This window comes from the organism of the source record quoted next, unplaced genomic scaffold, assembly GCF_019419815.1.
Source record: "Pyrus x bretschneideri cultivar Hongxiangsu unplaced genomic scaffold, Pyrus_bretschneideri_v1 Contig1, whole genome shotgun sequence".
Taxonomy (NCBI): domain Eukaryota; kingdom Viridiplantae; phylum Streptophyta; class Magnoliopsida; order Rosales; family Rosaceae; genus Pyrus; species Pyrus x bretschneideri.
In genome coordinates, this window is record NW_025999390.1 from 6,742,841 (window position 1) to 6,765,194 (window position 22,354).

The window sequence follows — 22,354 nt, forward strand, 5'->3', positions numbered from 1 at the left end:
AAAAAAAGCTGGTTTTTCAAAGCTAGGTTTTGCAGCTTCTTGTTTTTGGCTTTTTTTCATCCAAAACTGTGAAAAAAAGCTGAAGCTGAGTGTTTACCAAACACAAAAACAGCTCCCAGCTTTTTTTGATAGCAGCTTTTTTCAGAATCACCTCAGTACCAAACCAGGTCTATATGTTGTGACTTCCATTGTATCGTGACCCTTTTGGAAATGCTTATCTAGAAAGCACCTTTGCATATAAGTAAGTGCTTTTGTTAGCAGCATGTTGAAATTTTTTTACAAGAATGCCACAACTTCCTGGAATAGCACTTTTTATTTACAGGCTTGATGGATTGCCCTAATGATTAGTCAATTGTGTCCCAGGTTAAAACCCTCAACCTCAAGTACCAACGATTGTTAGGAAACAAGATTGTACTAAGATTTAGTTAGGGGCCGCGCGAACACAGGCTCCCGCTGTCACAAATTTTGACACTGGTTCTCCCGCTTGAGGAGACCATAGAGTGGCACCCCTCCTCTTTGTGCAATGGAGGTCACCAACCCTAGGCCATGGGGCTTCTAGATCCCCCATCGACCCTGTCCAGGTAAGTATGTTTCAACTCCCTCCGCCACCGTTTTTATACCCAATATTCTCACCCCCTCTCTTTGCTCTTAGCCGATGTGGGATTTGTCGAAACACGGAAACAACAGAATCAATCAAATTATGAATAAAATGCAACCAATTGTAACATACAAAATTTGTCATCTACCCTTACTCATCGTTTACCAAAAGAGAAACATAACGGAGTTTAAAGCCAAAATTTCGACAGGAATAGAGTAATTTTGTTCAAAATTCTTCAGTTTTGCGCAAGTGGGACGGCAAGAACAAATGAACTTGTCACCAGAATCTCCATGGATCCTTGTATGGAGGAACATAGTTTTCTGTGGGAGGGAGAAGGTGAAATGAAGCTACTGTTTTTTGCAAGATTGGCCCCACCTGCATCACATATAATGTACATAAATACTAAGCTGGAAGCATCAACAAAATTCAACTGAGAGAGAGAGAGAGAGAGAGAGAGAGAGAGGAGATTTACTATGTTCCATTGCTTATTGAGGGTTGAAGCATTTATAGAGTAAAAGTAACCTGCAATCGAGTTTTCGCAGTGTTCAAAAAGAGGTTCTAGAGTGTAATATTAACCCAATAAGCACATAGCAAACACATTTTCTAGTCGAAACACACATAAGTAGCTTCCTACCATCTCGTTCAGTTGTTGAAGCCACATAGTGTCTGTAATTGGTAGATTCATCAGCCTGCACGATTTGCAACTGTTGTAAGAATCAGGAAGAAACCAGAACAGTATATCAAATATTTCTTCACCAAAAACTGATGTTATAAAGAATGCTTACAGTTTTTGTGGGTGCCTTGCGAACAAGGTACTCATAGTACCAGTATGGCCGACCATCAATCTGTGGAAATAACAATGAGCCAAGCTTCATATGCATACACATATTACATTGTTACCAAGTAGATTTTAGAATGATGGCTTCAGCCACGTAAAACCAAGTAGGGGGCGGCAATCTTACTTCACCAGAGTGTGCATCGAGAACTTGACTCTCAGCCTGGCGCTGAGTTGAGGTGACACGCTGCAGAAAACTGTAGCCTGTGAGTTCAAATAAGCATCATCCAGTCCAACCACAATACTCAAAAGCAGAACAATATTCTCTCAAACGTCGATTAGGTACATTTGAGTGCTCCATCCCATCAAACCACAATACTCTTTTTTACAGACTACACTCAAGAAAATTGAAGGTAAATCGGTTTAACAGATGTTTACTAATCAGCCTTAAAACCACATTACCAATGCGGACTTGTCTGCCAAAACAGAATCAGCAACGTCTTTTGCAGTCCATGTACTCTTGTCTTGTGATTTTATAATCTTTGAATTCGGGGGACCTATCTGAATCAAAGGAAATTCAATTATAAACGTTCGCAAAGTAACGAAAGGGATTTTGCACATAACAACCAGTGATCTTATCAGGAGTTACCGAAATAGAAATGATGAGATTATCAACAATGTCAACGCGCTCAGAAACAATGCGCAGGCGTGCATCAGCTGCATAATATATAAAACAGTGTCCAGTGAGAATGTATAAGATCGTCGTTCATGACCATTACCAAAATACAGGTACAGATATATGGTAACCCAGAAAATATAAAAGAAGATGTAAAACTTCATCACTCTACTTATGAAGCTGAACTTACGAGATAATGGTGCGGCTGATGAATAACGCTCTGGCTTTCTCGATTCCACCCTTGAAACAGATGAAAAAAGAGTCAGGTTCCTACAAATTATATGCCCACGACCGATCCGAAGAATTCAACTAGTTTGCTTTTGTGCTGAGGAAAAAGAAAATTCACACCAGAAAACTAATATCAGCATTTCATTTGAAGGGGAAAAATGCATACCACTTGAAAAGGGCCTTCTTGGATGGCAACTCCATTGGGTACAGATAAGAATATGAATTTATTTCATCGACAAATGGAGCCATTTTCAAATCTTCCTCTGCAAGGGACCCTGCAACATTTGATTTTATGAGCAGAAGTGCTTCCTACAAATACAACACTTCTAGTTCTAGAAAAAGAGGTTTATGAGCAGAAGTGCTTCCCACAAAAGCAGTTCCCAAAGCAATAAACCAACCCATGCATTTTCAGTAACTGTAAATCAAGTGACCAAAACACCAAATTGTGAATTGAGAAAGTTCACCTGGAGATGGTAAGACTAGTAAAACTGGAGCAGAAAACCCAAACATGAGCAACTCTCTTCTGCCAACCCCATTTTCCAAACTGGGTTTTGAGTTGGCACTTGAACTTACTTGCCATTTTTTCTGCTGCATCACAACTCTACCTTGCTCTCTAAAGTACCAATAAAAATAAGAATTTAGGAAGATAATTAAATAAAAAATACATAGAATATAAATATATATAAAATAAATTCATAGATATTACAGAAAGTACCTGAGAAGGAGATTGGAAGGAAGAAGATGGTTGGATGTGAAGAGGGAGTGGGAAGGAGAGAGAACCACCATTGTATTTGTTGCTCTCTTCTTTCTTTTGCTTTGCCTTGAGTTCTCTCTCTCTTGCCTTCTTTCTTCTGTTGCCTCATCCACTCAATTGTCCCAACTCCCAACAAATGTTGAAAATCCAGTTTGTTTTAACTGGTGTGTGCTTGTAATAAAGAGGGTATTTTGGTCTCATTACCCACTGCCCAATCACACTCTGCCACGTAGCAGTGCTTATCCATGAAATCAAATGCAATGTAATTTTTTCAAACTAACAACGTGTTATTATCAATACACTTATGTTATAACATTCATACTCTGTAATCCGAAATACTATAAAACAAAAACTATTCAAGAAACACTAATTTTTGTTGTCATACGTCCAATTTGAAAAGAAAGAAAACATCTTTAAAAAACACTTTTATTCATACTCATTTTTATTGCAGACGTTTTAACTAGGAGCATGTTGAAATTTTAAATAAATCCAAAAAATCTTTAAACTTTTACCTGTCAAAGGTCTTTAAAAACGCTTTTATTAGTATAACATGCATCAGTAGCAACAACATTACGTAAAAATGTAACGGTAAATTTTTTTTCCAACAGAAAAGAGTTATCCGTGTTCGCAAACAGGGTTCCAAAAAGTTTATAGTAAATCCAGTAAAACGTCCGTGTCAATGTCATGCAAAGTGAATAGTCTTTATATTAATCTGGGCTTCCCTTTCCAAAACACACCAAAATATAGAGAGAGAATTCCCCAAAATTTTGTTCCGCTTTTACTCTCTCTCTCTCTCTCTCTCTCTCTCATTTCGTCCTCACAGCGATCTTGGAAATTAGGGTTTCAGGGACTCCGGGCGTTTCATTTGCTTCTCTGGAATTTGAAGATCGCCTCGCACTCGGTGAGCTTATGCCATTGATTCATGCTGTTGATATTTTTATTGATCTTTATCGTAATTCGGTTGCAAAATTACGGTGATTCGTGTTTCGGAATTGCTTTTTTCGTGATGTGACTCGAGTTGATGGTCTGAAGCTTTTGCAATTTTGTTGATCTGTATGTGTTTTTGTGTATGAACATGGAGGTGTTCTTGCTGGACTAGGGAGGAAGGTTTAGGTGATTGAGGAAAGTGAGATTTAATGCTTAATTGCTTGAATTTTGATGAGAAAACTAGTAATCGGATGTGGATTTTGATTAAAGTGAATCTTGTCTGCAGGTTATTTGCTTAAATCTTATATTTTTTTTTGTTTGAGGAAATTGGATATTTGGATGTGAATTGAGCATCGGATAGTGATCTGATATTGTCTTAAGCCGATCTTTGTGTGTCTACTAACTTTGACTAGCTCTGTTTGTAAAGGATTATGGATTTGGTAATTTGTTTTCTTTAGTTGTTTCAATTAGTAATTGTTGTGATTAAACACACACAGAGTGTTCGTTTTTGCAATATCTTTCCTCAAGAGATTCCTCTCGTCATGTAATAAAGATCAAAGATATGATATGGGATCGATCCCACCCTCCTAATGCTAAATATTTTGCTAGTAACACTCTCACCGCTAACTGAAAGTTCTTGGTACAACAGTTAATTTGTGCTTTGAGTAACTCCACAATAATGGACCAGGATACTTGTGGAACCCCCGTCTTTTTTTAAATATTGGCTTAATTTTGGCATGGAAGCTTAGCATTTTTGTTTCTTCAATGATTATATTCTTAATGTGGTCTGATAATATTGGGTTTTCCGGTTCTTTTAGAGTAGCAGATTTTTATGATTTAAGACCATGAAGCCAGGACTTTCTTCTTTGAATCCCTACGCAGCAGCATACATTCCAATCTCCAAGAGGGAGACAGATGATAGAACTTTTGTGACAACGAAAGATTCTAGCCGCAGCAATGAGTCAGTCTGGTTTGGGAACCCTCAAAATTTTACCCAGAATCAACACCATAGCAAAGCTTATCTTCAATCTGATGCCCCAGATGATAGAACTTTTGTGACAACAAAAGATTCTAGCCACAGCAACGAGTCAGTCTGGTTTGGGAACCCTCAAAATTTTACCCAGAATCAACACCATAGCAAAGCTTATCTTCAATCTGATGCCCCAGGGACTGCAACACTCCAGAGTCCAAAGTCTTATGCTGTAAAGAGCTACCCTGCCCATGGCTCTTATGGTTCATCGTCGCAGAATGTGAATAAAGTGTCAGAAAATGAAGACTTTGATATGGATATGGAATTTCTCGGACTGTCATTTCCTGGTATATCTGATCAGTCCCTTAGTGATGTTTATTTGGCGAATAGGGGTGACCTGGATGCCACGATTGACATGCTGAACCAACTTGAGGTGACTTTCATTTTTTTTGTTTAATGTTGGTGTTGTTAAATATTCTTCGTTTTGGAAAATATCATACATTATCCTCTGCCATCAGTCCACTACTTTAATGTTTGTTGTGCATTAGGTAAATACTCAAATACTGCTGCTCACAATTCAATAACAGTTGAATATTTAGCGTACCTGTTTATTTAGAGCACTTCAGGTTGTGGGGTTGTATCATTTATAACAGGTCAAAACTGGAAAGTCTTTATCCAATTTGAAGCACAATTGTGCATGTGCTGTGAGTTTGTGACCCACCTCGTGTCACCTTTCTTCAAGGAAAAAGAATAATCCTCCTTTCCTTCAACATATTTCTCTTTTGCAAGTTTGCAAGTTTTTTGTACTTTGCATGCGTTGGCATGGTTGAATAGTGCAAATAGTGTGTGATTCATTTGGCTTATAATTACAGTAATGTGTTTTGTATATCTGCTGTATTTCTTTGACGTGGTAGAAGTCCTTTTCTACTGTAAGTGTTTGGTTCTTTGCGATATGTCATATATGTGTGGAAAGTGTATTCCTGAGTGAAGAATCGTCTTGTTTCATTGATATGATGGAATATTGGACTGGTAATGATTGGCTACTAAAGTATTATTTGCTTATTGATTCTTGTTATTCATTGATATCGTCTTGTTTCCAGCCAATCAATGCCCATTCTTTTATTTGCTTACTACGGTATTTGCTTAAGACACGTATAGAGTGCACCGAACCTTTTGTTTGGTTGCAAGTCCAGCAAAGTTTTATTCTGAACTTGATAAAGTTAGAACATCCTGGAATATCCATCTCTGGGTGTTTGGTACCTTTAACGTTAACAACATATTGGAATTCGGTTTTTATGTTTATGATTATCAGCACTGAAATAATCTCTGCCGCCTGACTTAGATGTTTTATTATTTACCTTTGTCAGCATTTCGTTTAACTTTGGCACTCATCCCAAAAATCTCTGTGTCTTACTACAGTTGTGTGTAGTCGAGTCTTCTGAAAGTCTTCCAGACACTTTGGACATTGGAGATGTTTCTGAATCTGGGTTGGCAGGCAATAGTGCATGGAAGCTGAAGAACGTAGCAGGTGAAGCCAGCGGTTCACCCAAATCGTAGATCCCAAGCTCGTCTTCAGTTTTATTTTGTGGAAAACAAAGAAATGTCAGATGTTTTACCCTTTTGACATGTTTGGTTTTATGATTACATGAAGTATACAAATAGAGGATCGTCTCATGGGTGAGGCGGAGGCGGAGGCACACATAGTTTGACGATACATGGTTGTATAGTTGTTAGATGTTTGTGTTCCTAACTCTCATGTTTTTAGACACCTTCAAGATTTATGAGCCAAAAAGCTCACACTGCAATTTTCATGCAACTCGGTTTATTTTTTCCAAATGAAAGTGATTTGCAATTTCCTTTGTCACGTATCATTCTACTTAGTGCCTTAAAAGCTTCGATATAGCGGAAAATGTTTGGCTCCTCATGGTAGTTTCTCCCATATGAGCTGAGGTGTGCACATCATAATTCGACACTCTAAAAGGATTTTCATAGCACATGTACACCGTCACTGTGATGTCTCACAATTCGAAACTCTGAAAGGACTTTCATAGCACATGTACACCGTCACTGTGATGTCTCACAATTCAACACTCTGAAAGGACTTTCATAGCACATGTATACCGTCATTGTGGTGTCCCCCTCCCCCGCCCTGAAACCCCTTTACCTGTTGAATGGGCGCTTTGGACCCGATCCAGACGCGTAAGAAATTTATGCACGGTTTTGAAACGTTGAGACCGATCCAACTTTTAACGTTTTGCAGATTACATCTCCCCCGAAAATATAACTAGAATATAAACAAAACAAAATGTGAGCGTGATTTACATCCATCAAACGCGGTCCTAAATCATTTCCGACACTCAAAAATGTTCATAGATCGTACAAACGCTTTTAGAAAAAGCGAGCATGCATTTCTTTGAAAACCCCTACCAACTACTTTTCTAGAAAGTAAGTTTTAATTAAAATTTCGAGATTTTTATAACAAACGTGCTTCTTCGAGCATACGAGTGTTTCTTACAAAAGCAGTCATAAACGAAAAAATAACTTGAATGTTTAAAAAATGTTGTGCAGCTAAATGCCTACTTTATGGTTACTTTGTCTAACAACACTAGCAAAGCTTAAAGCTCCCGTTTGTGTTTGGAAAACGATTACACAAGGAAAAATATCCCTGACACGGTAGGAAACGATTTAATTTACAAAAAAAAAAAAAAAAAAAAAGGGGGAAGAATAAAATAAAATCAAAACCCTCTACTTTTAGGAACATTTTGCCGCCAGGCTATACCCGGCTGGGCAGCCGTTCCTCTATCTGGTTCGCCATAAAACTGACCAGCTCTCTGCGCCGGTGGTGGCGGAGCCCACCAGCCTTGCTGCACAGGAAGATTAGGATTTTGTACGTTGGGTGCCATCGGTTGAAGAGACTGCGGCTGGTTTGCTAAACTCATATGGGCTCCCGGCATTTGTTGCTGGTAACTGTTCAGCGGCGGCCGCGGTTGCAAACGCTGGTACTGAGTTTGGGGTTGGGAAGGTACATTAGGCTGCCACTCCGGGATGTCATCGTCATCGTCATTCCACGGATGAACTGCAACACTACTAGTCTGATGAAACGTATTACTACTACTACTACTACTACTATTGTTTTGTCCATATTTTTGTATCAGCTCTCTCATTTGATCTACAGGGCGAGAAGGGGTATGCGACTTGGGGTACAAGGGCGGCGCCGCCATTCCAGGCCCCCTAGATGAGGGCCTCTGGGCAGAAAACTGATTCGACCCACCAGGTGAAATTGAATTCAGGGAGATCATCTTCGTCCCGAGAAGCACCAGGGCCAAACCCGGGAGGAACATCATCAGTCGTCATCGTCATCCTGTGCAGGTGTAGTGTGGGTGGGAGGTAAGGCCCGGGACCGAGTCGGCTTAGATGTGTAGTTGGTATCGTGCTGCTGTCTCCTAGAAGATGTAGTAGTAGTAGTAGCAGCAGAAAACTGTTGCTTTTTCGAAATGTGTTTGTGGTGAGAGGATTTCGGCGAAGTTAATTTTCTCCAGACAATAACACCAAGGAGGCCATTATCAATAGTGTTAAGTGCCTCAATGTGCCCCTTCTCAATAATCTTGCTGAGCATGTCTACGGTTTTATTATGGGGAGGGCAAAAATAAATTTCCACGCCGGAACACGGCTCAGAAAAACCAACTCTCTCATCCGTTACGTACGAGTCAGCCACCTGCACGGCGGAACACAAGTTTTAGTACGAAAATAACAGACACATGTTGGGGAATGGGAGTTTACAGACGGATCTGGATCTGGATCTGCGTTTGATGTTTACCTCACGAATGCTTTCACATTCCGTTTCCGACGACCCCTCATCCGGAACAAAATGCACGACCTGCACAAAACGAAAATCAGTAAGCTGCAGCTGTATCAGACAAAAAGTAAATCATAAATAAATTGATCCAAAATTTCTAATGACCGAACGAAAGTCTATTTCATGCAACATTTTTGGTCAATCTTCGTTGGATACCATTTCCCCATTACACTCCTAAGTGATTAATTTTCTAACTCAGGTTATTGAATTATCCAAGTTTCATTCGCCCGTCCAAAACAAAGGCTGTAAAATACCGACAGTATTTCAAGCACAAAACGATTTAACACAAGTTCCAGACGCTGACGGGACTCTGGAGACCCCCATATAATGTCATATATCCTGCTCTATTACGTTAGACACTACAAAATCGTTTTCCCTTTCTTTAATTTTGCATTCGCGGAGTTTATGAATTGACAAAACTGCCCAGAAAAGCGACTGCACTGCATGATAGAACCAAGCGACCTCCAAAACGAAGTTTTCTAAATGTTTCCTTTTTTGAGTTATCACAGAATAACGTCATACAAGAATCTGTAAACAATAAAAATAAACTTGGAGATACCATGACAGCACGACTTCGGGATTGTGGCAGCTCTTGCAGGAACTTCTCAAAAGCATCGAGTCTGACTCTTCCCTTGATATCAAGACAATCAGGCCACTCTTTTGCACTGGTTTTTTCACCGCTGCAACAGAAAAGTTGGATTAGCATGAATCAGAAACAAAGACATTAGTCTAATACGGATTGCAGAATGCTTGAAAGCTTTACATTTGGCATGTATATGTGTGCATGTATGCATGCAATTTGCAATACCAAACAAAACACCCTTTTTGTCAAAGTATCAAACATAATTAATCAATGTCGATCTCCTAAATTTACCGAATTTCAATTCAAGTATCATCTTTAGTTTCAATTAGTTACTTCAGTTGAGCCATATTACTATCAAACAGAACACATGCATGGCCCTCTATACACAGATGAAAAAGAAGAGGGAGCAGAACCTAAAGTAGAATAAAAAGGAACATCTATCACAAACTTGTCACGGCAATGTAAATTTAACTTTAAAGATTGTCTCCAAATATGGCTAATAACCATTCATGACTCAGAATGAGGAAGTTCAAGACAGAAACATAATACTCAGACATGCAATAAACTTTGATTGAAAGAGTAGCCCACCAATGCAGTGGACTATCCACAAAGAGAATCTTCTTTGGACAAATCTGTACACGGGAAATGCAGAACAAGGAGAATTTACTACAATATGAATGTTTAAAAGACAAACCTTTTATAGATTCCGATAACAGAGGCCATGGGTGAAAGATTCAGTTGCAGGGAGCCACTCCAAACACGTTCACCCTTCGGTGTGCCAACTAGTCTAGATACTGATTTATCAGGACTGCCACTGGATTTCACATCGGCACTCACATCATGGGATTTTATATCTGCACCATCACTGGTTTTCATAACAGAATGACCGTCAGTTTTGTTTCTGGCAGGACTGTCAGTATTGATCACAGCAGGACTCTCAGTTTTGATCACAGTAGGACTGTCGGTTTTTATCACAGCAGGACCGCCACCAGTTTTCCAGTCAGCATCTGACTTTGTATCTGTTGTGCAACTATCATCAACCTTCTGTGGAGAGGCATTAACGGTATCCTTGGGACTTGATACCGAAGACTTCGATTCAGAGACTGTCTCGGAGTCATCCCTGTCTGAGGTGGGTGTAACTTTATCAGGGAGAATCTCAAATGGTGGCTCTGTGTCCAAGGATTCCATGAACTCATCTAGGGAGACAATTGGAGGAAGATCCTTCAATCCATCATCCACCATAAGGCCTTGCATTAAATCAGTGGCTTCAGTAGAAGGAATGGTAAAGGGGTAGACACTTCTGTCTTCTGTATTACTCTTCTCACCTGCAGCATTCACTTTGTCCTTGGGTTTATTGGGTTTCGAAGGGGTAGACACTTCTGTCTCCTTGCTTCTTGGTTCACTATGATTATGCGATGTTGCATCCAGTGGAATATCAACTGAAGCACTATCATATTGTTCTACTTCAACTTCACCCTTATGTGTTTTTTTCACTAAACGTCTCATATCAACTTCCGAATCTGGTAAAACAACCATTTGTGCTAGCTCTTCAGCCTTTGCCATCCGCCATTCAGAAAGCTCCTTTGAAGCAAGTTCTTCTGCAGTCATTGAACACAATCGTTCTGGAGGTATTTCTCCAGACATAACTCTCTCTCTTAGTTCTGGATTATTACGATCTTTTAGATTGAACAAAAGGGACCTTCCCTTCTCTTTATACTTCTTATTCACACCTCCAAATAGTTTGAATAGTTCTGCTTCAATTCTAAAGGCCAACTCTTCTGGAGACTGAACTACTTGTTCTTCTGGGGGTCCACCCATTTCCTCAAGATCCAACATTTCTTCTTCAGCAGGTTGAATTTCCTTCCTTTCTTCCATTTCCATTTCAGAATCCAAAACCCAGGACAGCCCATTTCCCTGCAAAAGTTCATCTTTGACAAACAAGTTGTCACTAAATGAAACATTTTCATGAGGAAAAATATTACTTGGTTGGAATTCATTCCCATCACATATTGAGGTCAATGTGGAAACATTTGTAGTTGCATCAGCCAAATGTGTTTGGCCCGCACCTTCATCATTACTTTTCATAATAGAACAAGTTTCAGTGGATGGAGAATTCTCCTTAGGCTCTTCAGATTCAGGTTTAACAGGATGAGAGCCAGGCTGGGGAGCTTCCTGTGTTTGCCCCTGAATTGCTCCAGTCTCCCCCTGAGACTTCTTTCTAGAATCCACGCATTTATCTTGCTGCTGGTTAACCAATTCCAATGCAGCCTCTAACGATTCCCTCATCTTGGACCTTACAGAATCAAATGATTCATTTTGAAGCTTTCGAGTTGGTTGTATCCGCGGTGTTTGATTCTTTTGACTAGAAGACCGCTGAGACCCAGACCTACCAGAAAAGGATTCCATCTTTACCATTTTCTTATTTGGCACTGGTGAATGAGGAGATCCTGGCACATTCTGCACAGCCTCCATGGACTCCAGCTTTACCATTTTCTTATTGGCCGCTGGCAAACGAGGTGATCCTGGAGCATTGTGCACAGATCCCATTTCTACAGCTCTCCTGTTTGATACAGGCCCTTGCTGCAGCCATGGTCTATGTTCCATATATGCCACACGCTTGTTTGGCATTGACAACTGAGGTGTCTCTGGATTATTAGTCATGGGTTCCAATGTCGCCTTTCGCTTAATTGATGACAATTGATGTGAATTGTTGGCCAATGATCCAAGCTCTCCCAGTTGATTGCTAGGTGTTGAAATTTTCTGTGAACCAAGATTCCCATTCGCACCAAGATTCCCATTCGCACTAGCAATGTGTCCCATTTGGAAGTATGACATTGATAAGCCATGTGACCCAGGATTGTCAGGCACAGGATCCAGCATCAGTTCCATTTGCTGATTTGATACTGAAAGGTTCTGTGACTCGGGGTTACTAGATACAGAACTCATCCCTGCCATTTGAAATTCTGGCATTGATGAGTCCATACCTTTCAAAATGGGGTCCATCTGAGGCATTTCCATGCTTGATATTGGCAACCGTGGTGACAGAAGATTGTTTGACATGCTAGATCAGAACATCAAGTTTCCTGACACTCCCAGTTCGCTCCTAGTCTTCAAGAGGTGCAACTCCAAAGAGAAACATATAAACTGCGATAGAAGAGAAAGAAACTGATCAGAACATGTTCTTCCTTTAACAACGAAAAACGAACAAAGAAAATACAACAAAACTCAGTTCATTAAATTCACAGCGATTTAGACCTCAACAACATATAGAACAATACAAAGGGAGAGCAAAGATCAAAAGGGAACTAGTGCATCTAATCATTAGGTACATATGCAAGAATTCAAGGGCGAAAACCAGAAATAAAAGAACACAAGCCCAACACATAACAACCATTTAGGGTACCTAGGGGACGCTATTTTCAAACACAAATTTCCTAATATTGGGTAGTTAATAACACAGACAAAACAAGGAAGCTACTTGTAGCGCCAATATTGAAAGGCTTAATGGGTTTCAAGTCTACCAAATAGAGACGGCTCATTGAAGTTCAAGCCTTGTAGTAGAATTCTCAGGGACACGACCAGAAACATAAGAGGTTTCTAAGCAAAAACATTAACTCAAATAATTACATCATTCTGTATCAAATCTTTGAGACTTCCATTCTGTACCCAGTACTCGCAACTCACAACTCAAAGCGAACAATAGACATTTAGAACTGGTTAGCACTTTCCTAACCAGTACCTAAACCAAATGATGATGGAAGTTGAATTCCATCTCTCAACGAAACTTCATGTTGAGCTGTCGATTGTGTATGATAAAACCCCTTTTAAACTAACTTAAAAAATTGTATAAGAAAACTTTCTTTGAGTTTTAGATATCCTCCGAACTTAAAAGTATATCAAATTAATTATTTACTTATATTCCCCAATTGTTGCATTCGCCTTTGAACCCACAATAACATGGCTGGGGAATCTGGGCAGCTCAGTAGACAATCATGCTTATTCACATTAAAATTCCGAATTCCAAAAACATTCAATTTATTAAGCTGGGATTACTAGTTGCACAAGCTCTCTCTGTTCTCTTGGGGGCCTAAGCACAGGCAACGATCAACGGGGGTGGAAGCCCCTTTACAACCGGTGATGCCGAAACAATCAAAAATCCACTGGAGAAAGACAAGTATTTCAAGCCAGTAGAAAGAAAAAATCTGGCAGCAGCAAGACCAACCCTATACCAGTTTAGGCAGGTCTTTTAGCACTCTAGTTTCCCGTGAATCAACACCTTGCGGGCCGCATCGATTGAGCATTGAACTGGTGTTGATTTCTTCATCACAGGGTACAATAACCCTCAAGGAAATTCTTCATTTTTGCTATAGCAAGTCCACCATTGAGGGCCCAGAGCTTCTCAAATATTGGCAAAGCAGCACCCAACATTGCATACAAAAACTGCCCAACCAGTAAATCCACCAGCTTAAGGTAATCTCTTTTGTCACATATTCAAAAAAAAAAACAAACAAATTAAAAAGAGAAGGAAGAAGAATCTACAATACACCAACTCTTTTCCCTCTACGGAACAAGAGTATGCACAATTGACTCTTCTGGGAAAATCTACGAAAACTTACTCAAGAAGCATAGATTGTTCTTCAACAAAACATATTACATAGTACATACATAAAGGGGTCCTTTTTTATGGAAGAAAAACGTGTCTTAACATACCAAAGTCGTCAATCTTCATAACCCAAAAACCCTAATTTTAAACACACCAGCGAACACAATTCAACTAGACTCGACCCGAATGCGAAGAAAAACACAAAAAAATTAATATACATACGTAAAAACAAAACAAAATAAAACTAAACGGTAATTATCTCATTCACCAACATAAAAACTAAAAACTGAATCAACCCACATCAATCCAAATTCAAAAAACCCTAATTTCAAAACCAACAGCAAAACCAGCATGAAATGACTAATATCAAATCAAAACGACCGCACTCGCATCCAGAAACACAAAATCCAATCAGAAATTACCACCAATCTAATCTAGACCGTATACTTACATGAACAAAATGGAGCGGCGGTCGGAGAAACTGATCGGCGATTGGGCGGCGAAGCTTTGTGCGAGCTGAGCTGAGGAGGAGAGTCGGGTGGAGTGGTGAGGATTAGGTTTTGGGTGGGTCTGGAAGATTCGACAGAGCGGAAAATAGAAAACCCTAATTATATATAAAGAAAATAAAAATCTGAATGGGACGAGTCGAGGAGATCGTATATATATCGAGTTGAAGCGCCGAAGAGCGGTTCTGTAGATTAAGGTGAGTTGCCACGTGTGGTACCCACCATCTGGATCCATGGCCCACTTTAGAAAACGTCATCACTAGTCGTGAGATCATTAGAGCATCTTTAAAGAAGATGTTAAATTTTAAACATCAAAATAATAATTGATAGTTTATGTAGCAATTTAACATTTTGTATAATATTTTGCTCTACGCGATACGTTAAATAATAATGTCATTTAATAAACATTTTATCTTTTTGTAGAGTCCAATAATCAAGGCAACCAATCAAATATTTCAAAAACATGACAACATTTATTATATATATTATATTAATCTATTAAAATATCATTTAATAAATTTGACATCTTCTGTCAAATTTGACAGCAAAAAGCTTTGTCTTCAAATGACTCAACACCACCTAAGAAATTAAAGGCTCGATTAGAGAGAGTTTGCTGCCATTTTTTACTGTTGTATGCCTACGTGGCAATTTTAACATTTTCTTTGGAGATACTCTTAGGCCTAACAATTTATTACACGACATGCTAATTCGATACGAAAATAACGAGTTTCGGATCAACTTGTCAACGAGTTTGATTGTTATCAAGTAACTCAGTAAAAACATGTTAAAGTGTACGGTCATTAGCAGGTCACCTATTAAGAGTCCGATAAAATATTATTTGTCAAATCTAGACATTTTGCATGTCAATTTTTTGCATAACCTTTTAACCTGACGTGAAACGACATAACCCATTAACAATTAGGTCGTTATGGGTCACATGTTAACAAACTTTTTAAGATAACAAATATGACAAGAAAACAATACGAACACAACAAAGACAACCATTTTGCCAAGCCTTGTGACCATTGGATATATGGAAGGGAAAAAAACAACCATTTTACACAAAATTATACTAAGGACGATCTTAAACCAACAAGTCTCTCTGCTTTGTGGAGGTGGGCAGAAGATGTATATTGTACGCAGTCTTACCTTTGTTTTGCTGCTTTTGTAAAGAGGTTGTTTTCACGACTCGACCCCGTGACATTTTGGACAGCAAGGTGCAACAAAATTGTGGTAGTTCCAGTACAGAATTGAGAAGTTGAAGCACCATGATGACATGTTCTGGTTCATGTTTGCAAGTGTGGTTTTCACATCAACTGATATGTGTTTCACTTCAGTCATGTTATCAATTTAAAAATAATTGGGCAAACAAGTATAAGGTGCAAATTGATATGATTTTAAATTAAAGTCACACGATCTATTTCATCTAGTAATAGTGTGCAATGTGTCCCACCTTTAGTTTTGTCGTATTTTTCGTGAATTCAACTTTATAGCAGATACTATCCTCGACTTTTTACTATTTTAAATTGGGGCAAATGTGAGGTAAAGTATTGTACCCACCCTCTTTTCATTTGATTTCGAAACTCCCTCCTCACAAACTAAAATGGTTTATAACAAAATATCCCATTGTCAAAAAAAAAAAAAAAAAAAAAAAAACTTTGTTAAGGTGGGATAAGATTGCCATCGTGGCTTCGTTTACCCATTAAAGAAAAAGAAGCTACGGAAAGAGAAAAGAGGTAGAAAGCCCCATCAGTGCTTGATCTCTACACTTTATTTTTTATTATAATCAGTTTTATTAGGAAAGTATTATTGGCATTTCAAAAATTTAAGTTTACTCTCTTCACAAGTGCATTTTTATTCCTAAATATAGAAAATTTAGAGTGTAGAATGAGAAATTTTAAATGCTAATAACAATTCCCTTTTATTATTTTCAATTACACTAAGAAGAGAGAGACGGTTTGAACTCGAAATGCAGTTGATTAAAGAAGAAACGTTCACCATTTACAAAATTCTTGATCTCTACCCTCATGCACGCAGATTTTAACCTCTATCGTAAACGTGCACTTATATGCAACCGTTTCATGCAAGTTCTTCTCGTCCAACTTAAATATCCATTTGGTCTAATGACTATTTGCAATGACATTCACTTGTCCTTTTGCTCTCATGTTTATCTCATTTGATACATACAATTAAAGTTTGATAAGGACTTGCCAAGTCAATTTTCTCCAACAGAACATGTCAAAAGTTTCAGCCGCTCAAGGGATAAACAACTGGAGGAGAAGAAAAGGAGAATGTATATACAAACAAGAATCCATCTATTATTATCTAACTAAAAATCTCGGAACCTCTGATCTTTACATCCATCTGTCCTTGAAATTCAAAAAAAAAAAAAAAAATCCATTTTTACTTACAACGACGTCGTAGTAAACTGTCTGTATATCCACCTAGCTCTTATCATCCAAGATAAAAAGTTAAAAAGAATGGGAAAGGTTGAGAACTTGGAGAATCATCCGTCCATCTTAAAACAGAATTCTAGCATCGACGCAGTCCAAGCCACAAAGGAGAAGGTAGCTCACTGCCTAAAACACGGTGTTGGCCACTTCATTGCCCACCCGTTGCTGAATGCTGCTATTGATTGCGGAGAGGGAGGCCAAAAGGCTCTCGCCAACCTCGCTCTTGCAAAGGGGACATGATGCATTGATCTTTAACCACTTATCCACGCACTCCTTGTGGAAAAAATGAGAGCATGGCAACTCTCTCAGCTCGTCGTTGTTTGAGTATTTAGCCAAGCAGATGCAACAAACCTGTTCAATTTTACGGCATAATCAGTAATTATCAAGTATATTAACAGGCAAGCAGATATGGAAAAATCTAGAATCAAACCACCGTCAACCTAAGTCGTCACTTGTCACTAGAAAGAGTTTCAAGCATTTAAAATCCAGTCACCAAATTGATCAGGATCTTGGCTGACTGGATAAAGCAGCAGTACACTCAATGTGAATATGAGAGGAAGCAGGTTTCAAATGGCATGTTATGTTATGCCAAATGTGGGAGGAAGATTTGTAATCACCAAGCTAGTAATATCATGCATTCATTACTCAATTATCACACAAGTACTAATCCGGCAGGCATAAGACCTAGATTATATTATGACGAAAAGTAATATGCTAAACTCGCCGGATAAAACATACCGCATCCTCTCCAGAGATTGCACGCTCCTTCTCAGTTCCTACAGCCACAAAACCACCTTCAGTGGCACCTGAGCTGCCGCCATCTCTGTTATCGCCATTTTTCTTTTTCTTTATCTTGAACTTGTATGTTGGCAGAGAATTAATTGATTCAGGTGTGGCTCCTCGTGCCTGTGCCAGGTCTTCTCGAAACCCAAGGACTGATATAATGCAAGGAAGACAACAGCAGATTGTTGCACATAAAATGAAAGGCATGGCGTATCCAATACAGCTGAATGTAAGAAATACTATACATAACCTGCACACAGAAAACATGGTATGATGTCCCCCACTCTCAACAGCAATGAAATGGTTTACGTAGAACAACTAATCAAATTGGCAAAAGTACCTGTACAGGTTAGGAGCGTCAGCTGCAGATGAGTGCCCACCAAAAATCCAAACATTGCCAACGACAAACCAAACCGCAAAGAAACAATCCAATGCCATCTTGAAGTATTCCACAAGTACCTTGATTCTGTAAATGAAAAATGACGTCATGTATCAGACAACTTTTCAAGTACTAAGTTCCAACTTGCAAGTTGCAACTCAAGTTACTTCTTAAGATAAGGCACATAGGCTAAAATACATAAGTGATTTCATAAATTGAACAAGATTATAATACACCTGCTAAAGTAGAGAACTTGAATGGAAAAACTGAAACGTAATTGCCGCATTGAATATAGGATTATACTAAATTGAACAAAATTCATCAGTCTTTTAGAATTTGCCAATAATAACCACCCTGGAAGATCTAGAAATTAATTTAAATTGACACAGACCAAATGGATTTGGCTCAACAAATAGGTATCTTTCATGGACAAAATAGAATTACCAAAAAAAAAGCACCCGTCAATGGACAGCTACATTGGAACATCGGTAATACGTTGTAAACTCGTAATAAAGAGAAGGGAAAAGAAAATTCCAGATACCAATACACTTTCACAGAAAGGGCCAGTTTGATAACCATTTTGTCTTAGCCTGCAGCTGTGTTGTGTAACCTCAACATGAGCGATTACAGAATCTCAAACTATGCACACTACAGAGTGTTTTCCTCTCTAAAAGGTTTAATGAATCTCTTAAAGGGTTGGGAAAGGTGGTTGAGTAGATGTGCATAAACCACTGACCGTTTTAACTTCCATAGTGTATAGCCACAGCTCATAAAATAGTCTACTGGAATGCCAAGAAACATGCTATGTCCATAACATCAAGTCAAAATGGAGCTTCAATCTTCGTCAATAAAACAAACTGTTTTAAATATGATCAGTCGTCATCATGCAACTTAGAAAGAGCATCCAAATGGAAAAACAGCAACAGAAACATACCTTCTGCTCTGTACTGCGGAACTTTGACTGCTTCTAGAAGATGCAGTGCCAGTTTGAAGATCTTCTCCTTCTGAAGCTCTAGAAAGAGAAAAAGAAAATGGTCTTGCTGGCACATTAACCTGAGAATTCTGACGAGCTTGAGCAGATTCTTGTTCTGCAGCCTGGTTGCGGTGACGATAGCGCCAGTAAAGAAGAGGAAGAATAGCAACACATCCAGATGCATAACCAATAATCCAAGCAAACAATGGGGTGTGAGGATGCTCATGCCTTGACAAAGACAAAACAACAATAGATGCAACGATTTGGCTCACTGTAAGAACAAGTTCAATAGAAATCCACAATCCAGAATTCAATGGACTTCTGCGGCGGCGAGTCTCCCCTCTCCTTACCATTGAAGTGTTCCTAGAGCTTGGTCCATTAGATGAAAAGATTGAAGGTTGGAATGCGGATCCTCTTGGACTAGTTGAAGGTCTGTCCTCTTGCTGTGACGCATTTGAGTTATTTAAAGATCTACCATGAGGCAAGCTAGATGGGGAGGCATCACTACTCCCAGGTATTTCAATAATATGCTGAGTGTGGTTCATATCTTCAGGTCGTGATTGATCCATTAACAAGATCTTCCAAGATTGATATTGGCAACCGTGGTGACAGAAGATTGTTTGACATGCTAGATCAGAACATCAAGTTTCCTGACGCTCCCAGTTTGCTTCTAGCCTTCAACAGGTGTAACTCCAAAGAGAAACATATAAACTGCAATAGAAGTGAAAAGAAACTGATCGGGACATGTTCTTCCTTTAACAACTAAAAACATACAATGAAAATACAACAAAACTCTGTTCACTAAATTCACAGCAATGTACATTTCAACAATATACAGGGCATTACGAAAGAAGGGCATAGATAAAAAGGAACTAGTATATCTAACCATTAGGTACATATGCAAGAATTGGTGGGTGAAAAGTAGAAATAAAAGTTCTATCAAATGTTTACTTGAATACAAACCTAATACACAGCAACCAGTTAGAGTACCTAGGGGACACTACTTTCAAATAGTAATTCCTAATATTGGGTAGTTAATAACAGAGACAAAAGAGGAACACTGCTTGTAGCGCCAATATTGAGAGGCTCAAAAGGTTTCAAGTCTACAAAATACACAGGGCTCACTGAACTTCAAGCCTTATGGTAGGAGAACTCACAGGGACACGATCAGAAACATAGTTCTGGTTAAGCAAAACCATTAACTCAAATAATTACATCTTTCTGTATCACATCTTCGAGACTTTCATTCTGTACTCACAACGAACAATACATGTTTAGGACTGATTAGCACTTTCCTCACAATTAATTTGCAACCAAACCGCACAGGGAGAAAAGGTCAGATTTCACACAGTACCTAAATCAAATGATGATGGAAGTTGAATTTAACATTTCAAAGAAACTTTCATGTTGAGCTATCGATTGTGTATGATAAAACCCCTTTGTAAACCAACTTAAAAAATTGTGCATAAGAAAACTTTCTTTTGAGTTTTAGATATCCTCCAAACATATAGTATATCAAATTAATTATTCACTTATATTCCCCAGTTGGAATGATAGACAAACTATTGCATTTGTCTTTTGACCCCAGAATAATCTCGTACTGGCTGGGGAATCTGGGCAGCTCAGTAGACAATCATGCTTATTCACATTAAAATTCCGAATTCCAAAAACATTCAATTTATTGAGCTGGTATTACTTGTTGCACAAGTTCTCTCTGTTCTCATGGGGGCCTAAGCACGGGCACCCACCAACAGGGGTGGAAGCAAGCCCCTTTACAACCGGTAAAACTGAAACAATCATAAATCCACCGGAGAAAAGACAAGCATTTCAAGCCAGTACAAAGAAAAAATCTGGAAGCAGCAAGACCAACCTTATACCAGTTTAGGCTGGGTCTTTTAGCACTCCAGTTTCCTGTGAATCAAAACACTCATTTTTTAATCCTTCAGCACATTTGGCAGAAGAATAATTCAAGCCCCACGGATTGAAACCCTGTGAATCAAAACACTCAATTCTTAATCCTTTAGCACCTTTGGCAGAAGAATAATCAAGGCCCATGGATCGAAACCAAATTTCAGAAGATTGATGTAGATATTACTAAGATTAGAGACCAAAATCCGTCCTGAAATCCAACTAATATATACAATTTATTCGGTCACTCGGATAACATGAAACTACAATCGAAATAACATCTTGGGGATTTCTTATCAAAAATTGGATTTTCAAACACAAGAAGCTACAATCCAACAGTTTTGAATAAAAAAATAAAATGTTCCAGAACGGAATTCTACTCCCAGTTCAAACCCCCTAATCTTTTCCCTAGACTTTCTCAGGCAAACCAACAGCAGGAATCAGTCCATACTCCACCCTTTCTTTCCCTATATCATAAAGCTTCAAGAATTTCCCAATAGCAAAGTCAATCTTCAGTTCAACCCTTGATTTCATAGCATCCCAATAATATATACCAACAAAAATCCTAAAAATTCAAGAACTACCCAACAGTCAAAGAATCCAAAACCCACCAATCCACTTTCGAATTTCACCCCTTAAACCCAAAAAATGAAAAATTAAACCTTTTTTTTTATCAAATCAACAGATATAAATTATCAATTTCCAATAATTATAGATACGTGAAGAGACAGAGAGAGAGTACCAGATTGAAGAAGAGCGAGCGAGAGAGAGAGAGAGGGACGATGGTGAAGAAAACGAGGAGAGCCGTCCTGGGAATCGAGTGATTGCTGTGGAATTTGGGTGGATTTTGTTGTTGGTATTTGGAGGGAGGGAGAAACTTGAGGACGAGCTTTGGACCTTCACTGCGGGCAAAAGAAAAGAATTTCCTTTTTGCTTCTTTTTATTTATTTATATAATTATCAGCTAATTATATTTCTTTCGGTTTAAGCTTTTAATCTTTTATTCCTATGACCCAAATATAGCTACGTATCAGACCATATACGGGTTTAAGAGCATTTCCGATAGGATAACTGAGTAGGCAAATTTATTTTGATAAGTCACGTTGTAAAATTAGCTCAAACGGTATAGACAATTGAATTTACAAATTTTTTATTTTTGCATACCCGTCCAAAGTAGGCAATTTTTTCTTTCGTGGGCAAATCGGGCTCCTATTTTTTATAATAAAACATTATATGTGGTGAAAGATGGCAAAACTAAAAGATAAAAGTAGATGTTATAGATGAAAGAAAATAATGAAACATAATTTTGTACACTTGGTTTACGTATACGTGATTTATTGGAGTGACAAATTTTTCACGATGTAATTCAATCGGTAACATATC

General features: G+C 38.6%; 4 protein-coding genes and 1 non-coding gene across 8 annotated transcripts; 1 reads left to right on the top strand and 4 right to left on the bottom strand.

The window, feature by feature from the left end:
* Nucleotides 1–425: 425 nt before the first annotated feature.
* On the bottom strand, nucleotides 426–589 carry LOC125480205. Its single transcript, XR_007260601.1, has one exon. It is a non-coding gene; the product is annotated as a U1 spliceosomal RNA (small nuclear RNA).
* Nucleotides 590–683: 94 nt separating this feature from the next.
* Nucleotides 684–3,162, bottom strand: LOC103966103 (psbP domain-containing protein 5, chloroplastic). The gene is made up of 11 exons (XM_009379251.3): nucleotides 2,993–3,162; nucleotides 2,742–2,890; nucleotides 2,444–2,552; nucleotides 2,240–2,289; nucleotides 2,023–2,090; nucleotides 1,836–1,934; nucleotides 1,561–1,620; nucleotides 1,384–1,443; nucleotides 1,233–1,287; nucleotides 1,071–1,120; nucleotides 684–973 (listed from the first exon to the last, which is right to left on the bottom strand). Exons 1-11 carry the CDS (start codon nucleotides 3,061–3,063, stop codon nucleotides 875–877), a joined length of 870 nt encoding a protein of 289 aa, XP_009377526.1. The 5' UTR covers nucleotides 3,064–3,162; the 3' UTR covers nucleotides 684–874.
* Nucleotides 3,163–3,765: 603 nt separating this feature from the next.
* Nucleotides 3,766–6,792, top strand: LOC103966098 (polyadenylate-binding protein-interacting protein 6). 2 transcript variants are annotated; one of them, XM_009379243.3, is made up of 3 exons: nucleotides 3,766–3,932; nucleotides 4,777–5,361; nucleotides 6,348–6,792. In XM_009379243.3, the coding sequence occupies exons 2-3, from the start codon at nucleotides 4,804–4,806 to the stop codon at nucleotides 6,483–6,485; spliced, it is 696 nt and encodes a 231-aa protein (XP_009377518.1). In that variant the 5' UTR covers nucleotides 3,766–3,932; nucleotides 4,777–4,803; the 3' UTR covers nucleotides 6,486–6,792. The 2 variants fall into 2 exon arrangements, with proteins under 2 accessions (XP_009377518.1, XP_048438506.1); XM_048582549.1 differs by lacking the exon at nucleotides 3,766–3,932 and having other exon boundaries at nucleotides 3,941–5,361.
* A 699-nt stretch (nucleotides 6,793–7,491) lies between these two features.
* Nucleotides 7,492–14,613, bottom strand: LOC103966097. Its single transcript, XM_009379242.3, is given in 8 exon segments — nucleotides 7,492–8,200; nucleotides 8,202–8,273; nucleotides 8,275–8,643; nucleotides 8,746–8,805; nucleotides 9,344–9,464; nucleotides 10,062–12,511; nucleotides 13,597–13,844; nucleotides 14,422–14,613. Coding segments are annotated over 6 exon segments (3,525 nt in total). The 5' UTR covers nucleotides 12,428–12,511; nucleotides 13,597–13,844; nucleotides 14,422–14,613; the 3' UTR covers nucleotides 7,492–7,663.
* Nucleotides 14,614–16,774: 2,161 nt separating this feature from the next.
* Nucleotides 16,775–22,030, bottom strand: LOC103966096 (E3 ubiquitin-protein ligase At1g12760). 3 transcript variants are annotated; one of them, XM_009379236.3, is made up of 6 exons: nucleotides 21,715–22,030; nucleotides 20,935–20,975; nucleotides 19,026–19,775; nucleotides 18,053–18,178; nucleotides 17,668–17,962; nucleotides 16,775–17,280 (listed from the first exon to the last, which is right to left on the bottom strand). In XM_009379236.3, exons 3-6 carry the CDS (start codon nucleotides 19,631–19,633, stop codon nucleotides 17,056–17,058), a joined length of 1,254 nt encoding a protein of 417 aa, XP_009377511.2. In that variant the 5' UTR covers nucleotides 19,634–19,775; nucleotides 20,935–20,975; nucleotides 21,715–22,030; the 3' UTR covers nucleotides 16,775–17,055. The 3 variants fall into 3 exon arrangements, with proteins under 3 accessions (XP_009377511.2, XP_009377510.2, XP_009377512.2); XM_009379235.3 differs by having other exon boundaries at nucleotides 20,935–21,053; XM_009379237.3 differs by lacking the exon at nucleotides 20,935–20,975.
* Between the last annotated feature and the right edge of the window lie 324 nt (nucleotides 22,031–22,354).